The sequence below is a fragment of the Solanum lycopersicum genome, chromosome 5 (assembly GCF_036512215.1).
Source record: "Solanum lycopersicum chromosome 5, SLM_r2.1".
Taxonomy (NCBI): Eukaryota; Viridiplantae; Streptophyta; class Magnoliopsida; order Solanales; family Solanaceae; genus Solanum; species Solanum lycopersicum.
The window spans coordinates 625542-641137 of NC_090804.1; the positions used below are offsets into that span (position 1 = coordinate 625542).

General features: G+C 31.4%; 3 protein-coding genes across 3 annotated transcripts; 2 read left to right on the forward strand and 1 right to left on the reverse strand.

Annotated features, from left to right (window-relative positions):
- The first annotated feature begins 55 nt into the window (after window positions 1-55).
- Window positions 56-3190, forward strand: LOC101251472 (uncharacterized protein At4g28440). Its single transcript, XM_004238618.5, has 3 exons — window positions 56-518; window positions 720-938; window positions 2688-3190. The coding sequence occupies exons 2-3, from the start codon at window positions 734-736 to the stop codon at window positions 2876-2878; spliced, it is 396 nt and encodes a 131-aa protein (XP_004238666.1). The 5' UTR covers window positions 56-518; window positions 720-733; the 3' UTR covers window positions 2879-3190.
- A 735-nt stretch (window positions 3191-3925) lies between these two features.
- On the forward strand, window positions 3926-4384 carry LOC101248483 (protein phosphatase inhibitor 2-like). The gene has a single exon (XM_004239301.4). It carries the CDS (start codon window positions 3926-3928, stop codon window positions 4382-4384), a length of 459 nt encoding a protein of 152 aa, XP_004239349.1.
- A 7991-nt stretch (window positions 4385-12375) lies between these two features.
- Window positions 12376-15238, reverse strand: AROGP3 (polygalacturonase non-catalytic subunit AroGP3). Its single transcript, NM_001309261.1, has 2 exons — window positions 15117-15238; window positions 12376-14387 (listed from the first exon to the last, which is right to left on the reverse strand). The coding sequence occupies exons 1-2, from the start codon at window positions 15183-15185 to the stop codon at window positions 12558-12560; spliced, it is 1899 nt and encodes a 632-aa protein (NP_001296190.1). The 5' UTR covers window positions 15186-15238; the 3' UTR covers window positions 12376-12557.
- Between the last annotated feature and the right edge of the window lie 358 nt (window positions 15239-15596).

Sequence of the window (15596 nt, forward strand, 5' to 3'; positions counted from 1 at the left end):
AACACTTGTGTTGTATTTTTTATTTATAAAATGATAATGAATAAGATATTCACACAAGTTAAGGGTGGCTCCTACAAGTGTCAATGATTCTATTCTTTTAATGGAATCAATCAAATCAAATTATTATTTTTTATATAAATAAAATCGAAGGTCTTACCGGTAGTGAGAGTCTGAGAGAGATCAAAAGTCAGAGACACTAAAATTTTATCCTAAATACACGACCCCAAACATTACTAAAAGGAGCCATGCTCGACCAGTTACATTTATTTTCGTCTATAATTAAATTATAATATATCATCTTATCTATTAAAAAAAAGAAGAAGAAGAAGCTACAAGCTCTTTTCAAACGAAGTAACAATTAATTTCTTTAGGGGGGCATATTACAACTTTTAATAATTTCATGGGGTGGAAAATGATATTTAGTTCTCTCGTCAAAACCAAAGCCCCATTCTGTTTTCCTACTTCCAATCTGAATCTCCAGAAGAATACTCAGATCTCAATTTTTCTCTTCAATTCAGGTAAATCAAAAACTAAATCTTCAAAATTATTACTATTCAATATATTAAATTCAAGAATTTTTATGTTTTCTGTTAGTCTGTAGCTTTCTATGGTGGTGTATTGATCAAAGATTTGTTGTGGTTTATGAATGTGTTTGAGTTTATTTTTCAATTTATTGATTTGGGTATGTGTAAAGATTTGATCTTTTTGGATTTTGTTAGGTTTAAAATAAAAAATGGGTGAACCAAAGAAGCAACAACCAGTTTTCACTAAGGTTGATCAGCTTAGGCCAACGGCTACTGGGCTAAATCTTACTGTGAAGGTGGTTAATACAAAGATGGTAGTGCCAAGGGGAAATCAAGGCCGTCAGATGCGATTGGCTGAATGCTTGGTTGGTGATGAGACAGGGATGATCATTTTCACTGCTAGAAATGATCAAGGTATTGTCTTTGGTTTCAATTTAGCATTCAGTATCTATCCATAAAAAGAGAGAATCCGGATTTGTAGTAGTAACATTTTCAAGGGGCTCACAGTGGTGTGTATTTCTTGTATCCATTCTAACTTGCTGTGATATCTGTTTTGGGATTAATATTGATTATAAGGGTTTAGGGGAATCCTAGTAGCTCAGTTGGTTGACTAGATGGATTTTTAGATTAATCGTGGTTATAAGGGTATAGCATATGTTGCTTGGACACTTCAAAAAATGTGTGTCGGATACTCCAAAAGTAGTGCTCTTTTGAAGGATCCGACGTGGTCGTGGCAATATTTTTAGAGAGTCCGAGCAACACGGGGTATGAGAATCTTAGTAACTCAATTGGTTGATTGCCTGAAATTTTTCCTTGTGGGGACTTGATTCCCCATCTTGTAATTCCCTCCCCCTTTTCCCTGTAACTACCCCCAATTTTTTTAAAAAGGGTTATAAGGGTATAATGGTAGTAAAGACTGTATATTTAACGTTAATCAACTGAGAAAGGGAGTTGATATTGTGGTGATATCGTGGAGTCATTCTAATTTGCTGCGATTATAGTTTGAGATTAGTCTGTATTACAAGGGTATAATGGCAGTAAAGACTGCATCTTTAATGATAATTGACTGACCAAGGGGCTGATGGTATGTGTTTTGGTGATCTTAGACTCTTAGTATGTGTTTTGGTGGTCTTGATCTTACATTAATCTGTGAGCTTGATGTGTTAATGCTGTTGAAGGGGGAAAAGGAAGAACAATGAAGTTTGATTCTTTTTTGGACTGATTTAACTTCCAAACTTGTTGTGAGGCTTTAAGTAATTGAGACATACTTCACTTATTTGTTCAACCTCACTACCTACATTCCTTTTATGATCTAAAAAAGCTCATTTTGCACTATTGCGTTGAGAGTTTTACTGAGTGGGATGTGAATGAATAGAGGCAGTCAGTTGGCATTCAACATGTCATTCTTCTGCCTTTCCGCCTTTTTTCATTAAAGCCCACACTTTATTTGCTCTTAATGCCCCCAACGGATCTTAGAGTTTTTTTTGCGCTTTTTTGCTTTAGGCTACACTGAATGAAAGGCACACCTTCAATTAGGCATACATAATTTTGCAGGTGATTGTGTGTAAGATATTATTCACTTATTGGTATTATGCTACACGTCTTTACTGGGATGTAGAATTGTATCAATTGTAACTGCATGCAAATATCATTCACCTAGTTTCTTCTGTACAGTTAGCAGTGCAATTTAAGCCAAACTTGTGTTCATCCTATGTCTTTCAGAGTTCAGTAAACCTGAGCCCTGTCTTCTCACAAGAAACAGATTTCCTATTTTTTCTGCTACATGCAAGCATCATATTAACTATTTCAAGAAAGGAGAATCGTGAAATCAGATATTTAGCCAGACATATCTGTCTTTACGCTGGTTTCAGATTCAGCTTTACTGATTTGCTTGGCCAAATCTGCAATCTCTTTTATTTTTTGTGAGCTGTAACCTTTATGTGATGGCCGTGATTAGGATTCATAAACTTCGTCATTTTGGTGATTAGTATTCATGTACTCTCTTCATTTTGGCAAATCGGGTATTTTGAATTATTTTGGTGATTGATTATGAAGAAATGAGGCTTTCATGCATCTTGAATCTTTCTTGAACATGCTTCTATCAGATATCAGGCTGTTCTCATTATCTTATCCTTCTGTTAACTCGAGTACTTTCTCTTTCAGTCGACATGATGAAAGAAGGTGCTACTGTAATTCTGCGCAATGCAAAAATAGATATGTTCAAGGGATCAATGAGGCTTGCAGTGGACAGGTGGGGACGTATTGAAGTTACCGAACCTGCTAGTTTCTCTGTCAAGGAAGACAGTAATCTGTCTCTTATCGAGTTTGAACAAGTGACTGTTGTTGAACAGTAACTCAAGACAGCCCATCGCTATGATAATGTCCCGTTTGCAGAGAGTATAAGTAAGTTTGGTTCTTTAGGGATATGCTAATGTCCCTTCATCAGTTAAAGTAAAAACTACTTGTTTTGTTAAGTCAGAAAGTTCTCTTCTTTTTTTTGTAGTGGAAGTTTTTGTAGATAGCAAGGTATGTAGCTGCAATAAACAGTAGTGTACAACTTGCTTGTTTATTTATTTGGAAGGATTGTGTAGCCACCATAGAACTTACTTTATCTGGTGCTTATCATAACTTTTTTTTTTTAATAATCGAGAAATTTTTGAGGGCCAGACGTTAGAGTACTAATATTAAACTCAGCTTACGATTCATAGAGTAAATATTCCATTTTAGAGCAATAGTATGATGTCGCGTAAAGCTTGCTACTCTTTTTGTCCGAGGTATATCAAATAAAATTTCTGATTTCACCATTGATTATAAAATATCTCTTTAGAAAAGAGAAACGAAGCCAAGACTCACGACTTGACCGATATATTTTAGCTCATTTAATATCTACTAGACATGAGACATCTAATCCATGATAAACATGACTCTTCTACTTCAACATCTCATATAACAATATATATATATATCTATATATATTAATTTCCATTAAAGGTGTCACATGAAAAAAAGGAAATACAGAAACCAATTATTAACATAGAGTAGGTATAGTGATAATATATGCAAATGAAGACTTTATCCCAATCCCGTGAATTTTTTAATATTTTTCCTAACAACTATGAAATTATGGGTACGTGTCATGTTTATGTCCAAACAATTTATATTAGTAGCAAATTTATTACTCTATGAAATTTCAACTTGTTTGAACATTTCTCCTATTCTTCTCTTATTAATATATACAATTTTTAACTCATCATTCCTCATTTTCTTTCTTCGATTTGAGAATCAATTGGGATATATTCCCAAACAATACATTAAACTAGGTAGTCGATAATATATTTGATTACATAAATCATTTATATTCGTTTTGTTCTATTTAGATTCATTTGTATTTGTACGCTAAGATGGGCGTTATATGGGATGAAGAAAAATTGGAGGAAATTGAAGCGAATAAACCGGTGAGAATGAAGATCACCGAGCCAAAGACACCATATCATCGCCCTAAAATTGATGATAATGATAATTTTGAGGAATATAACAATCGTAGCGATGAAGTGGATGATGACATGGCATCGTGTTCAAGTAAAAGTAGATCTGATGATCCTCGTAAGAATAATGATAATGACGTTGTTGTTATGGATCATGCTGATGAAGATTCCGACGAATCGGAGAGGAAAAGGAATTTCATAGAGCATAGAAGAGGTCATTATGATGAATACAAGAGAATCAAAGAGCTACAAAGGAATGGATCTCTTCTCGAAGAATTTGACGATGATGATAATGATGATGATAATAATAATGTTATTGATGATGGTGTTAAGGGCATAAAAATTGAGGAAGAAAAGGAAAACACTTCAACATAGTCATCTTATTTTCATGAATATTGTGTTTTTTTTCTCTTCGATTTAATCATTTTGGAAAACATGTAATTAGCTAAAGAATTTATCCGTAATCTCTAGCTAATCTGTCGCTAAATAGCTCCTAGCTAATTAGATTTTATGTTAATCTATCGCTCAATGAAATTACCTGTGATTTTTGTTGTTTAGCTAGGAAAATTTATGAGTAGCTAATTTCTTGTTTTCTTACGATGATTTCTTGTTTATTATTATAGCTTTTTTATGAATTTTTTCTATATCTAAATTGATATAATTACGAAATGACCACCCAACCCCTCAAATACAAGGGCACGAGCACATCCTATTGTAACAAAGAGAAAACCTAACGTATCGACTATCGAACCATAAATATAGATAATGACATAGGGCTTCAAATAATTAATATGGGAGTCAATACTCTTGAGAGAGATGATTAAATTGCACTACATTAGTATACGTTATCAATATAAATAAATTTTATAGTAAACTACAAAGTGTCAACATATAACCCCTACAAAGCTTCAATATCTTCTAACTACATATTTTCCCTAGACGAAACAACAAATTTAAACTTAAATATACATATGATACACTTATGTAACATCTCTATAAGTTGTTACATACATATATTCCTATACACTACTAGGATGAACTTTGCTACTATTTGATTTTTCCCCACCACCAGGTTCCTCAAAATTCTTACTATAAAAATAACAAGAAAATGAAAGGAGCACAACACTATTAATAACACAAATTGACAATGCAGCAGCCCAATTTTGATCTTGTTTAAACAAATAGCCCTTTTTGCATACATCGCACTCGAAACAAAGCTTGTTGGGATCACTACTCCATTGATGACAATCTTCAATAGTTTCTGTTGACTTGTTTTGATTGCTAGTCACCAGGAAACCATCGCCTGTATCCATCCAAATTAAAGGGTCTTGCGAGTTTGTGTTCTCGTTTTTGGATTTATTGTTATCACTACTGTTACATATCTTGGGATACTTGCAACAAGCGTCCTGAAATTAAAAAAAATCGATCTAGAAATTTATTATGTTAAGTTATTGATGATTGAATGATAAATAATATACACATAGTTGAATGAAATGGTGCACAACTATATTATTTAGGTGCATGTTGCAATTAGAGGTGGCAAATGAAGTGGAGTAATTTATTTATCAGCTTAATCCGTTCAAATTTTAATAAGTTGAGTTTTAACTAGGTTATTAATTTGATTGAAAAGGTCGAATTGAAAATTATTCATTCAAATATCAGGTTAAAATGAGTCAAGATCTAAACCTAAATGCAAGCAAATAAAATTACATTTTTGAGATTGATTTTTTTTTTTTGAGAAATCAATTTGAAAGAACTTTAATTAGTACTATATTAATTTGAAAAATTGAGAATCATGTCTAAAAAAAGAGAGGAGGGGGAATCATAATGGATCTTAGACTTTTGACACAACCCACATTGGCTATGCGAAGTTTAAGTGAGTAGATTTATGACTCATCTATTTATTTATTTAATCTTATTTTAATCAATTCAAATTTAATACTATCCACCCAAATTCCTTTTCTTATATGACTATCAAATGATGATTGATTATGTATATCTTTTTTTCTTGTCCAAATCATTTCATATTCATAATTCACTTATCCAATTAATTCAATTCATGTTAAATACATTTATCGACTAATAAAAGCATTTATAGTCAAGAACTTTCTTCATTCTACGATGAATATCAGAATAGAAAAAAAAAATCGTGTATATATATACCTGAAGGGTAGTAGAAGCAAATGGAGAAAATCTATCCCATCCATGTCCTAAATTTCTTTGACAAATTTGTTTCTTGACCATACAATTCTTGAAAGTTTGCCAATCATAATATGTATACATACGTGAATCTGTTCTTGATTGCCACCATGCCATTGTCCCCAAAAGAACTACTATAAATAATATAAAAACTTGTGACCTCATATAAACAAATTCTCTAAAACCAATTTTCCAACAACATATTGAACTGGCTAAACCTACCAATGACCATGTTAATATCATAATTCCAGCAATTAAAAACATGGACATTGATGTTTCACGACAAAATTTGTTAACTGTTATGAATGGGATAATTATTATTGGAATTGATATGATTATTCCAAATAAATTGAGGATAAGCATGATAATGTAGCCATTTTTTCCAAAATCCATCTTGATAATAAAGAATAATATTAGGTTTACTGCACATTTTCATCTTGTTTGGTTTTTTTACGTGGTTAAAGTCCTTAGCAATTGTTTATTTTTAGAATTGATAATAACCTCCTTTTCTTGTTTTTGGTCATTTGTGGTCTACCATAAACATTAAGTTTTATGTACCACACATATATGGTTGGTTTAGTTAACATCAAATTACTATATTCATAATTAAATAAAAATAAATATTACAATTAACTATTTTCTTTCATCTTTTTTAATTGTTATGATTATTACTATAATGCCCTATAACATTTTATCCAGTTTATAATCCACTTTGAGGTTAATAAATTAGAAAATACAATAATTTTATATAGCCTAAATTTCAATTATTTGAATCTTAAGGAATCTCATAATCTTATATTGAAAGTTGAAGCAGCTTTTTCTAAAGCAACTTCCCATTCATCATTGAAATCTAACAATATAATGGATCACTCGAATTATTTTTTTTCTATGATTAAAATTTGGACCTTTTACGTGAAATCATAAAAATGTTTAATTCATTTCGACTTAGGTATATTATTAAAGCTATTAATAGTGAAAAGATAAAAAAAGAAAAAGAAAAAATTGATGCACGCCAACAAGCATTCCGGTCCACACTTTGTCCTTCAAAGTTTTTCAAAATTCATTAAAAATGCTTTTTACAAGTAGTTTTCACACAAAGATAAAGAATTAATATTATATGTGATAACGAGGTTACGAGTTTGAGTTTAAGTTGTTATAAATATATTCTTTTTGCTATATATATAAAATTTTGAGGTTTCGTATGATAAATTAGATGTGATCAATTCTTTTTTCCTTATATGAATACATAGTCAGGACTTCGTGCTTCAAATTATTCTCAGTGACGAAAGTAAATATATAAGAATCGAATTCAATCAAACACAATATTTTTAATATGGAGTATAATTAACTTGTATACATGTGAAATAGTACTACATTTATTTTTTTAAAGAAAAAGATACTTGTTAAATTTTTGAATCCTTAATTTCAAATATAATGGATTTTATTATAAGAATTAGCTAGGGATAATGCCCAAGTACCCCCTCAACCTATGCCCAAAATCTCAGAGACACACTTATACTATACTAAGGTTCTATTACCCCCTTGAACTTATTTTATTAATAATTTTTTACCCCTTTTTAGCTTACGTGGCACTATCTTGTGGGCCCAACGACGGTTGACTTTTTTTTTGAACTAGTGCCACGTATGCTAAAAAGGGGCACAAAATTACATATAAAATAAGTGCAGGGGTAATAGGACCTTAGTATAGTATAAGTGTGTCTCTGGAATTTCTGGCATAGATTGAGGGGTACTTGGGTATTTTCCCTAAGAATTAAAAAATTGAAAGCTTCAAATTAAAATATGATTGATGGAATGACGAAAATTTATAAGAAAAATTGACAAAAGAGCACATAAAAGAAAAAAAGGTCAACACGTAATTGTGTGAACGCATACTTGGACAAATTTATCTGCGATGCAATTATTTTTTTTTTAATCATATGATATAGAAAATTGCTATATTTAAATTTGTGGCACATACTATGTCTTTTAAGGTGGATACATGCTTATCAATTATCATTCTACTTTTAATTTTTTCTTATGACTTAGAACTTGAAATATATTTAATTATGAACCATGGAACTACATCCATTAATTCTAACGCGGTTAAATATAATTATGTGATTACATGGAAAGACGTTGATAAATAATCTGTTTATTTAATTACTGGCAAAGATAATTGATTGATTGTCTTTAATTTCTTCTTAAAATCTAATTTACATTCTTGGAAAATTTACTATCAATTTCATAAATTGATTTCACGCGGAATGAGAAGAAATAACAAAAAAGAAATTCAAAATTATCGTAAAGTGATAAATATTTTTTTATTTTTAATTAAAGATATTAAAATTTGAGTCTTGAATATATAGAAAAAGTTGTCGGTGCAAATGTATAATGATAAACTGTCAAACATATGTAAGTGATTGCAGGGACAATTACTTAATAATTATCTTTTTTGTTTTAAACCTATTGAATTCGATGTTGATAGTAGATCCACTTTTTTTTTTCATGGCTAACAGAAATCAAATCATATCCTATGTTTCAATAATAAAAACATGTAAATTGTAACGATGAAAATTAAAAGAAGATCTTTTTTTTTGTTAAAAGTGAGATGGAACTAAAATATATTGCATGTGTCATGCAAATGTATTAAATACGTAATAATAAGCAAAGAATTCAATTATAAATTAATAATTTTATAGACATAACACATATATTGGATCCTAAACTTGACTTCAAATTTTAACTTTGACCTCCAACATTTCATAATGCACAGACAGACACTTTAACTAATCAACTTTTAAATAAATAACCACATGAGTCCTACATGACACAATACACACAGGACACCACGCAGGACAAAAAATGTCATGTAGGATGACATGTAAGACGTGTGTTTGTTTGTTCAACTTTATACAAGTTTAAGTGTCTACTTGCGCACATCCAAAGTTGAAGTGTATAAATATGATTTAAAACCAAGTTAAAGAGCATATTTATGTATTATATCAATTTTATAAGATAAATGTAAAATTTAAACCAAAATTATTAAACTTTTTCTAAATCCCTACCTTCTACTATATCAACACCTTTGGTAATTAGTGATTGCAATAATAATTTACCACTCACTTATTCCATTAGAAGTTTAATCGAGCACTTCTATAAGTTACTTTTATAATAAGTGTAGAATTTAAATCAAAATTATTGGACCATTATTTTTTTCACATAATTTAAGAGCTTGATTGACCTTTTTCCCTATAAAACATATTTTATTTCTTTGTGTATTGTGTCATAGAATTAAAAACATATATTACTGTTTAATATTTTGAGTATGTCCATGAAAATTCAAGGGATTGCATTATATAATTAAAAAATATTTTCAAGCAATTCTTTATCCTATTTTCCCTTATTTGCTGGTTGTACTAAAATCTTGAAAATCGATTTGTCAAGGATTTTTTTTTTTGAAAATATATTAATATTATCTATATTTTCAATATATTGTATATTTTACCACTAATTAAAAGTTTTTCGTCATATATTGATGAACATACACTTAGAGATATGTACTTTTGCTATCAGATACGGTAATATAGGGTGATAGACTAGCGAGATGAGAAGAGAGGTGAACCACATATGTTAGGTATCCCAGATACATGCAAATTAAATCATACTACACTAGGTACATCATACATATATATGTATGTATCTATTATAACTCACATGTATCTGGGATATCAAATTCATTGGAGAGTGGCGAGCGAAATGGAGAGAGGTGAGCGAAATTTAATTTGTTATATATCCAGATACATGCGAATTCACTTGAACACAATATATCTAGAATAAATTACACCTAATTTTAACCTCATGAATCTCGAGATACATGTATTTTGACCTATCTAAATATAGCTATACACATCAAAATAAAAAATATATCTAAGTAATTCACTTATTTTTTCTTGAATTTGATGGAAAAAGACGTCCAATGAAGATATATATTAATACATACAAGAGGAACAAATGTTCAAGCTTAATTAGGATGCTTTATTTTCGTAGCTATGATATTCTGTGAATTGAAGAGTATTTTTTTTCTTTTTTTACCTTTCATATTAATTCAAACGTTTTTTTGCATCTTTTTATTTAACGAATAAGAAACATTTCAAAATGACTGTAGGACCCTAATTCTTAATTATTATCTATTGGTTGGAGTCTATAGAGTTCGATGTTGATAGTTCCTCCACCTTTTCCTTTTTCTTCTTCCATGTTTAGGATTATTATGATATCCCTTGCCCCATTATTATTAACGAAAGCACATGTAATGATGGAGAAAATAAGACAATAATATATAAATAAGACTCTTAGTTTACCTTCAAGTGATAATTATAATCTTTAATTTTGGGTTTACACAAGTAGAAACTTAAATTTGGATAAAATTGAACAAATAAACACCATATTCGTGCTACAGGCATCCTACATAAGAATTTTGTGTTCTACGTGCTATCCTATATGTATTATGACATGTATTTGTTCAATTTTATAATAAGTTTAAGTGTACTTGTACACACCCAAAATTGAAGGACATAGATGTCAATTGAAGCTAAGTTAAAGACATATTTTTGTATTACGACAAACAAAAAGGGAAAAAGGGTTATGTCACACATAATTATAATCCATAAATCCTAATTAATTAGAAGTAACTTGTATGTACATAAGGTTTAATAGGTGATCATAATAGAATTGTCAAGCAAATGCGTCATAATTTGCAAAAATATGGGATATTTCCTAATTAATTGTGTCTATAATGTTTTCTATATTTGTGAACATTTCAAGTGAATCATGAAAATATTTGGTAGGTCAATCAATTAAGATGCTTTTGAACGTCCAGTGATCAATTATATGTCAAAAATAGACGTTCAAACTATAATAATCATCAAACATATTTTTAGCATTTTTCCACTTTCTTACTTTATTTCTTTCCTTTTGATTTAATTTATGATACAAAAGCAATTGAATCTTTTTATGTTTATTTATATATAATTATATTTCTATATGACACATTTTTTTAATCGATAAAGAAACACTCTAAGATGATCGTAGGACCCTAATTCCTTATATATTGTCTATTGGTGGGAGCTTATTAAATTCAATGTTGATAGTGCCTCCACCTCTTTTCCATTATTATTAGCAAATTAAAAGCACATGTAATGATGAAAAGAAAAAACAGGAAAAAGGTTACGTTGATGGCAAGATGAAAATAATTTAAATATATTATTATATGGCAAATGTGTTGTATATATACACGTAATATAAATGTCATCATTGATAAATCCTATTTAATTAGAAGTTTAATTTTATGTGAGGTTTGGTAAATAACCATGATGTAGGAATTAATAATTAAACTAAATAAATAAAAAATATATTCAGACTAAGACACAAACATTTTACTCTATCTAAAGAGCTAGGTTCAAGTATGTTGATGTATAATTTATACTACGTTTCATTATATTTCTTGACTTGTTTTCTTCAGAATATAACAATCTAATGACGTCGTATGACTCAAATAACTCCGAATCAATCAAAAAGTTCAAAGCTCCACCAAAAAACATTTTAACTTCCTTCAATATATAATTACTGATCATAGTAAAATACTTGAAGACTTGTAGCAATATTTTTCTTTATCTCGACTTTCTCTTTTGGTACAGTAAATTCAATATTGTACTCCTCATCCTTTTTGCTCTGTATTTTCTTGTACATTTCATATCATCACAACAAAGTAAGCCATAACTATTTATAAGTGGGAAATTCTTACTTGTAATTAATAGGAAGATTAAAAGATAGTTCTAAAGGTTACAAAAATAATTAGGTAGAATAATTATAGGTGAATACAGGTAAGAGGTTACAAAAGTCACTAACAACTAATAACCAAATTCTCTACTATAATTAATATGAGAAAGGGGAGCATATAGTGCCATCAAGGGACAAAACAAATGCTGCTAATCTTAGCTTAAACTTGATTTTTCGTTTAAGCTTTTCATAGAGATAGTCCATCTTTCTCTTTTGGTTTTATTTTCATGGTTTGCCCTTAATTGTCTTCTCTCGAAACACTTAGATTATTCTTTTGCATTCTTGGAGATTTTCTCAAGCTCATTGAAATTATACAGAAATTAATATAAATATTATAATAAAATATGCGTTTTATTTATTACTTCTTAACAAAAGTGCAATAAATAAAAGTAAACATAGAGAGTACGTCCTTCATACGTACAGAGAGACAAACAATAGACAATACATAAACTAATAGCCATTCAAACTTATATTTTCCGCATATTGTAACACACCGTTAAGATCAGCAATTGTCTCAATCAGCAGTTGCCCAAGTCATGTCATTCTCAAAGATCCAGTGACAAACCTCTATTTTCCCGGGTCCTGACCCGAGTGCAACGAAGGCTCCGTGCCTCGGTCCCCATGAAGAAGTATCCACGTGGCAAATCGCAACACCATGGTTGATCTTAGCCTTTGAATTCGGGTCCAAAATATCCGCTTCGTAGACTCGGACTTTAGGAACCGAATGACAGTAATACAATAAGGAAGGGTACAGCGTTTGATGACATGATACTGATTTGGTAACTTTTCCACCATTGATTCCTTTTATTGATCCAATCATGATATTCCCCTTTGATCCATTTGTATTCTCAGTTGTTCGAACCACCACATTACGACCCAACACTGATGTTGCGAAATCAATCATATCTTCAGCTGAATTAACACATTGTTTCGTCTCCCCAGGGCTCGGTGCTCTTTCACACTCACTCAGCGCATCGCCAATCATCTTTGCCACCTGTGAATCATTGGCCGCATGGAAAATTTTCTTCAGCTCATCAATCTTTGAAGTAGAAAAAGGTAATTTCGCAGCAATCGCCCGGGGCAAAAAGGACCTTTTAGGCATCTTATCCTTTATATCTGGCATAGGCATGATTGTACCACTCTTCAACATCTTCTCCCGGAAAAACTTCCCGGGCTCAATCCACCTGTTATTCACCTTTTTGCCACCGTTAACCTCACTCAACGAAGCTAAATCCTGCGAAGTTTTGTTGTGGTAATTGGAAAATGTAGCAGTATCTTTGACATAATCTTTGAAAGTGTTGTTAACTCCGTAAGTTTTGAAATTGATATGTGGGTCATTACCCCCTTTTCCGTAAGTAGTGAATACATCAGTACCTTCATTGAATGATTGACCATAGTTGGTGAAATTCGCTTCACCGCCATTTGCATCCTTAACATAGGTTGTGAACGTGTCATCTCCAACATTCGATTGATCTCTGTAACTATTAAAAGCCTCAGATGGACCATTACCTCCAACGCCGTAGTTGTTGAAACTGCTTGCCGGATTATTGCCGTTGAAACCATAAGATGTGAAATTTTGGTTCTCCCCATTTGCTGCCTCACCATAATTTGTAAAGTCTGAGCCATCAACATTAGTATTGTTTCCATAAGTAGTGAATTGACTATCCGCCCCATTCCCATCTTTTCCATAGCTTTTGAAAGATTGTTGACCAGCATTTCCATCGTTTCCGTAGGATTTGAAGTCCTGTTCCCCTCCTGTTCCGTGGTCGGAATAGGAAGTGAAATGCAAATCAGGGACATTGGACCCCGGGGCGTAATTGGTGAATTGACCAGACCCCCCTGGAGTATTTGTGCTATAGCTGTTGAAACTTTGGACAGGCGTATTGCCACCAGGGGCACCATAGTTGTCAAATTGATTATCATGAGGAGAATCTCTACCGTAGCGCCTGAAAGAATTCACAGGGAAATTTTCTTCCTCTGTATAGTTCTTGAAAGAGTTGAATCCGAGACCAGATTCTTTGGTACCGTAATTGGTAAAGTTCTTGTCACCGTAAGAGACAAAATGGACATCTCCTTTGTGTTTTTCAAGACTTGGTAACAAATCAAGCGCACACATGAGATTTGCTGAAGAGCAAAAGGATTGGAGGTGTGTAGTGAATGCATTTTGATCAGCAACAAGTTTAGTGTAAGTTGCATATTGTGCAGCATTCAATGGAGATGCCTTGTTCAGAAGAAACCATGGCTTTGGTAAGTCATTTGAGACATGTTTATTCCAGTATCTAATCAGATAACCTTTTGGCGTAAACGGGTTCCCAGATTCATCTCCATCTTTAGCCACAACAACCTGCATTGACACCACCCCAGTTTCATCATATATTCGATTGAGTATATTCTAACGTTAACACTGTCAAATCAAAATGACACAACAGAGGTCTAGTACGTTTGATTGAAATGTATAAGATTTACTTGACGTGTTTAAGTGAAAAGTCCCGTCAAATTTTAAGAGACAGTTTCTTGAAGCTATGTTGGTCTCATTTTGTGTTTTCTTGAACTCACTACCATAAAAACAACTTTTTTAGCAGCAATAGTTCTTCACATTAACAAAGAGTACTCAAGTTTTTACTAACATTAGTTATTTCTCATTTGATTCAATATCACTATAGGCTTTAGGGACATTTACAAAGAGTCTGAATCGCAACTTAAACTACATTTTTAGCGACAAGTAAGTTATTATCACTAAAGATCATTTTAGTGTAGTGACTACCATAGATACACCCCCATGGGGTTTCATCAAGTTACAATCATACTTTCCTTCATTCACTTTTACTTTTATTAGCGGTAAACTTTGCACTCCATTTAAGAAATAATGAATAAAATGAGTATTTCATTGAAATGCCTATATTAATTGGTCCTTAGTTTCAATGCATTTACAAATGTTTTTTTCATAAGTAGTTAGTTAATGTTAAGGATAAACAAGAAAAAGAATTATTTTCCTGTAAGGAAAAACGAAAATATTTAAGACAAAATTAACAAAAAGTATTTATGAGCATAAGAGTTAAAGATTGTTACTTACATCCAAAGATGATAGTGTGAACAAAAGAAGAAGTAAGATGCAGGAAGGAAGAAGAATTTTGGTATGCATTTCTTTAGTGTTTAACAGAGAGAGAGAGAGGAAGTGAAGAGTAAAATGTTGGTGTGGTGATTGGTTTGGAGGCACAAATTTATAGTGCAAGGTATAGAAGATGATGGAGTATATGGTGGGGTTAGTTTTGTTCTTGCACTTTGAAGTTTAAACACCATCTACTAGTAATTTTTACTTTATTTATAATCAATTATTCGGACGTCGTTTGATTTGACAAAAAAATTTAAAAAAATAATAAGTTTTATTGGCAACGCTAGTTGCTGCTAATACCTATCAAAGTCACCACTAATAATAGTTTTAGTGGCAATACTAGTCGCTGCTAACACAATTTAAAGTCGCCACTAATAATACGTTTTAGTAGCAACGCTAGTTGGCAACAATAATTGCTGCTAAAAAGTCGCCACAAATATC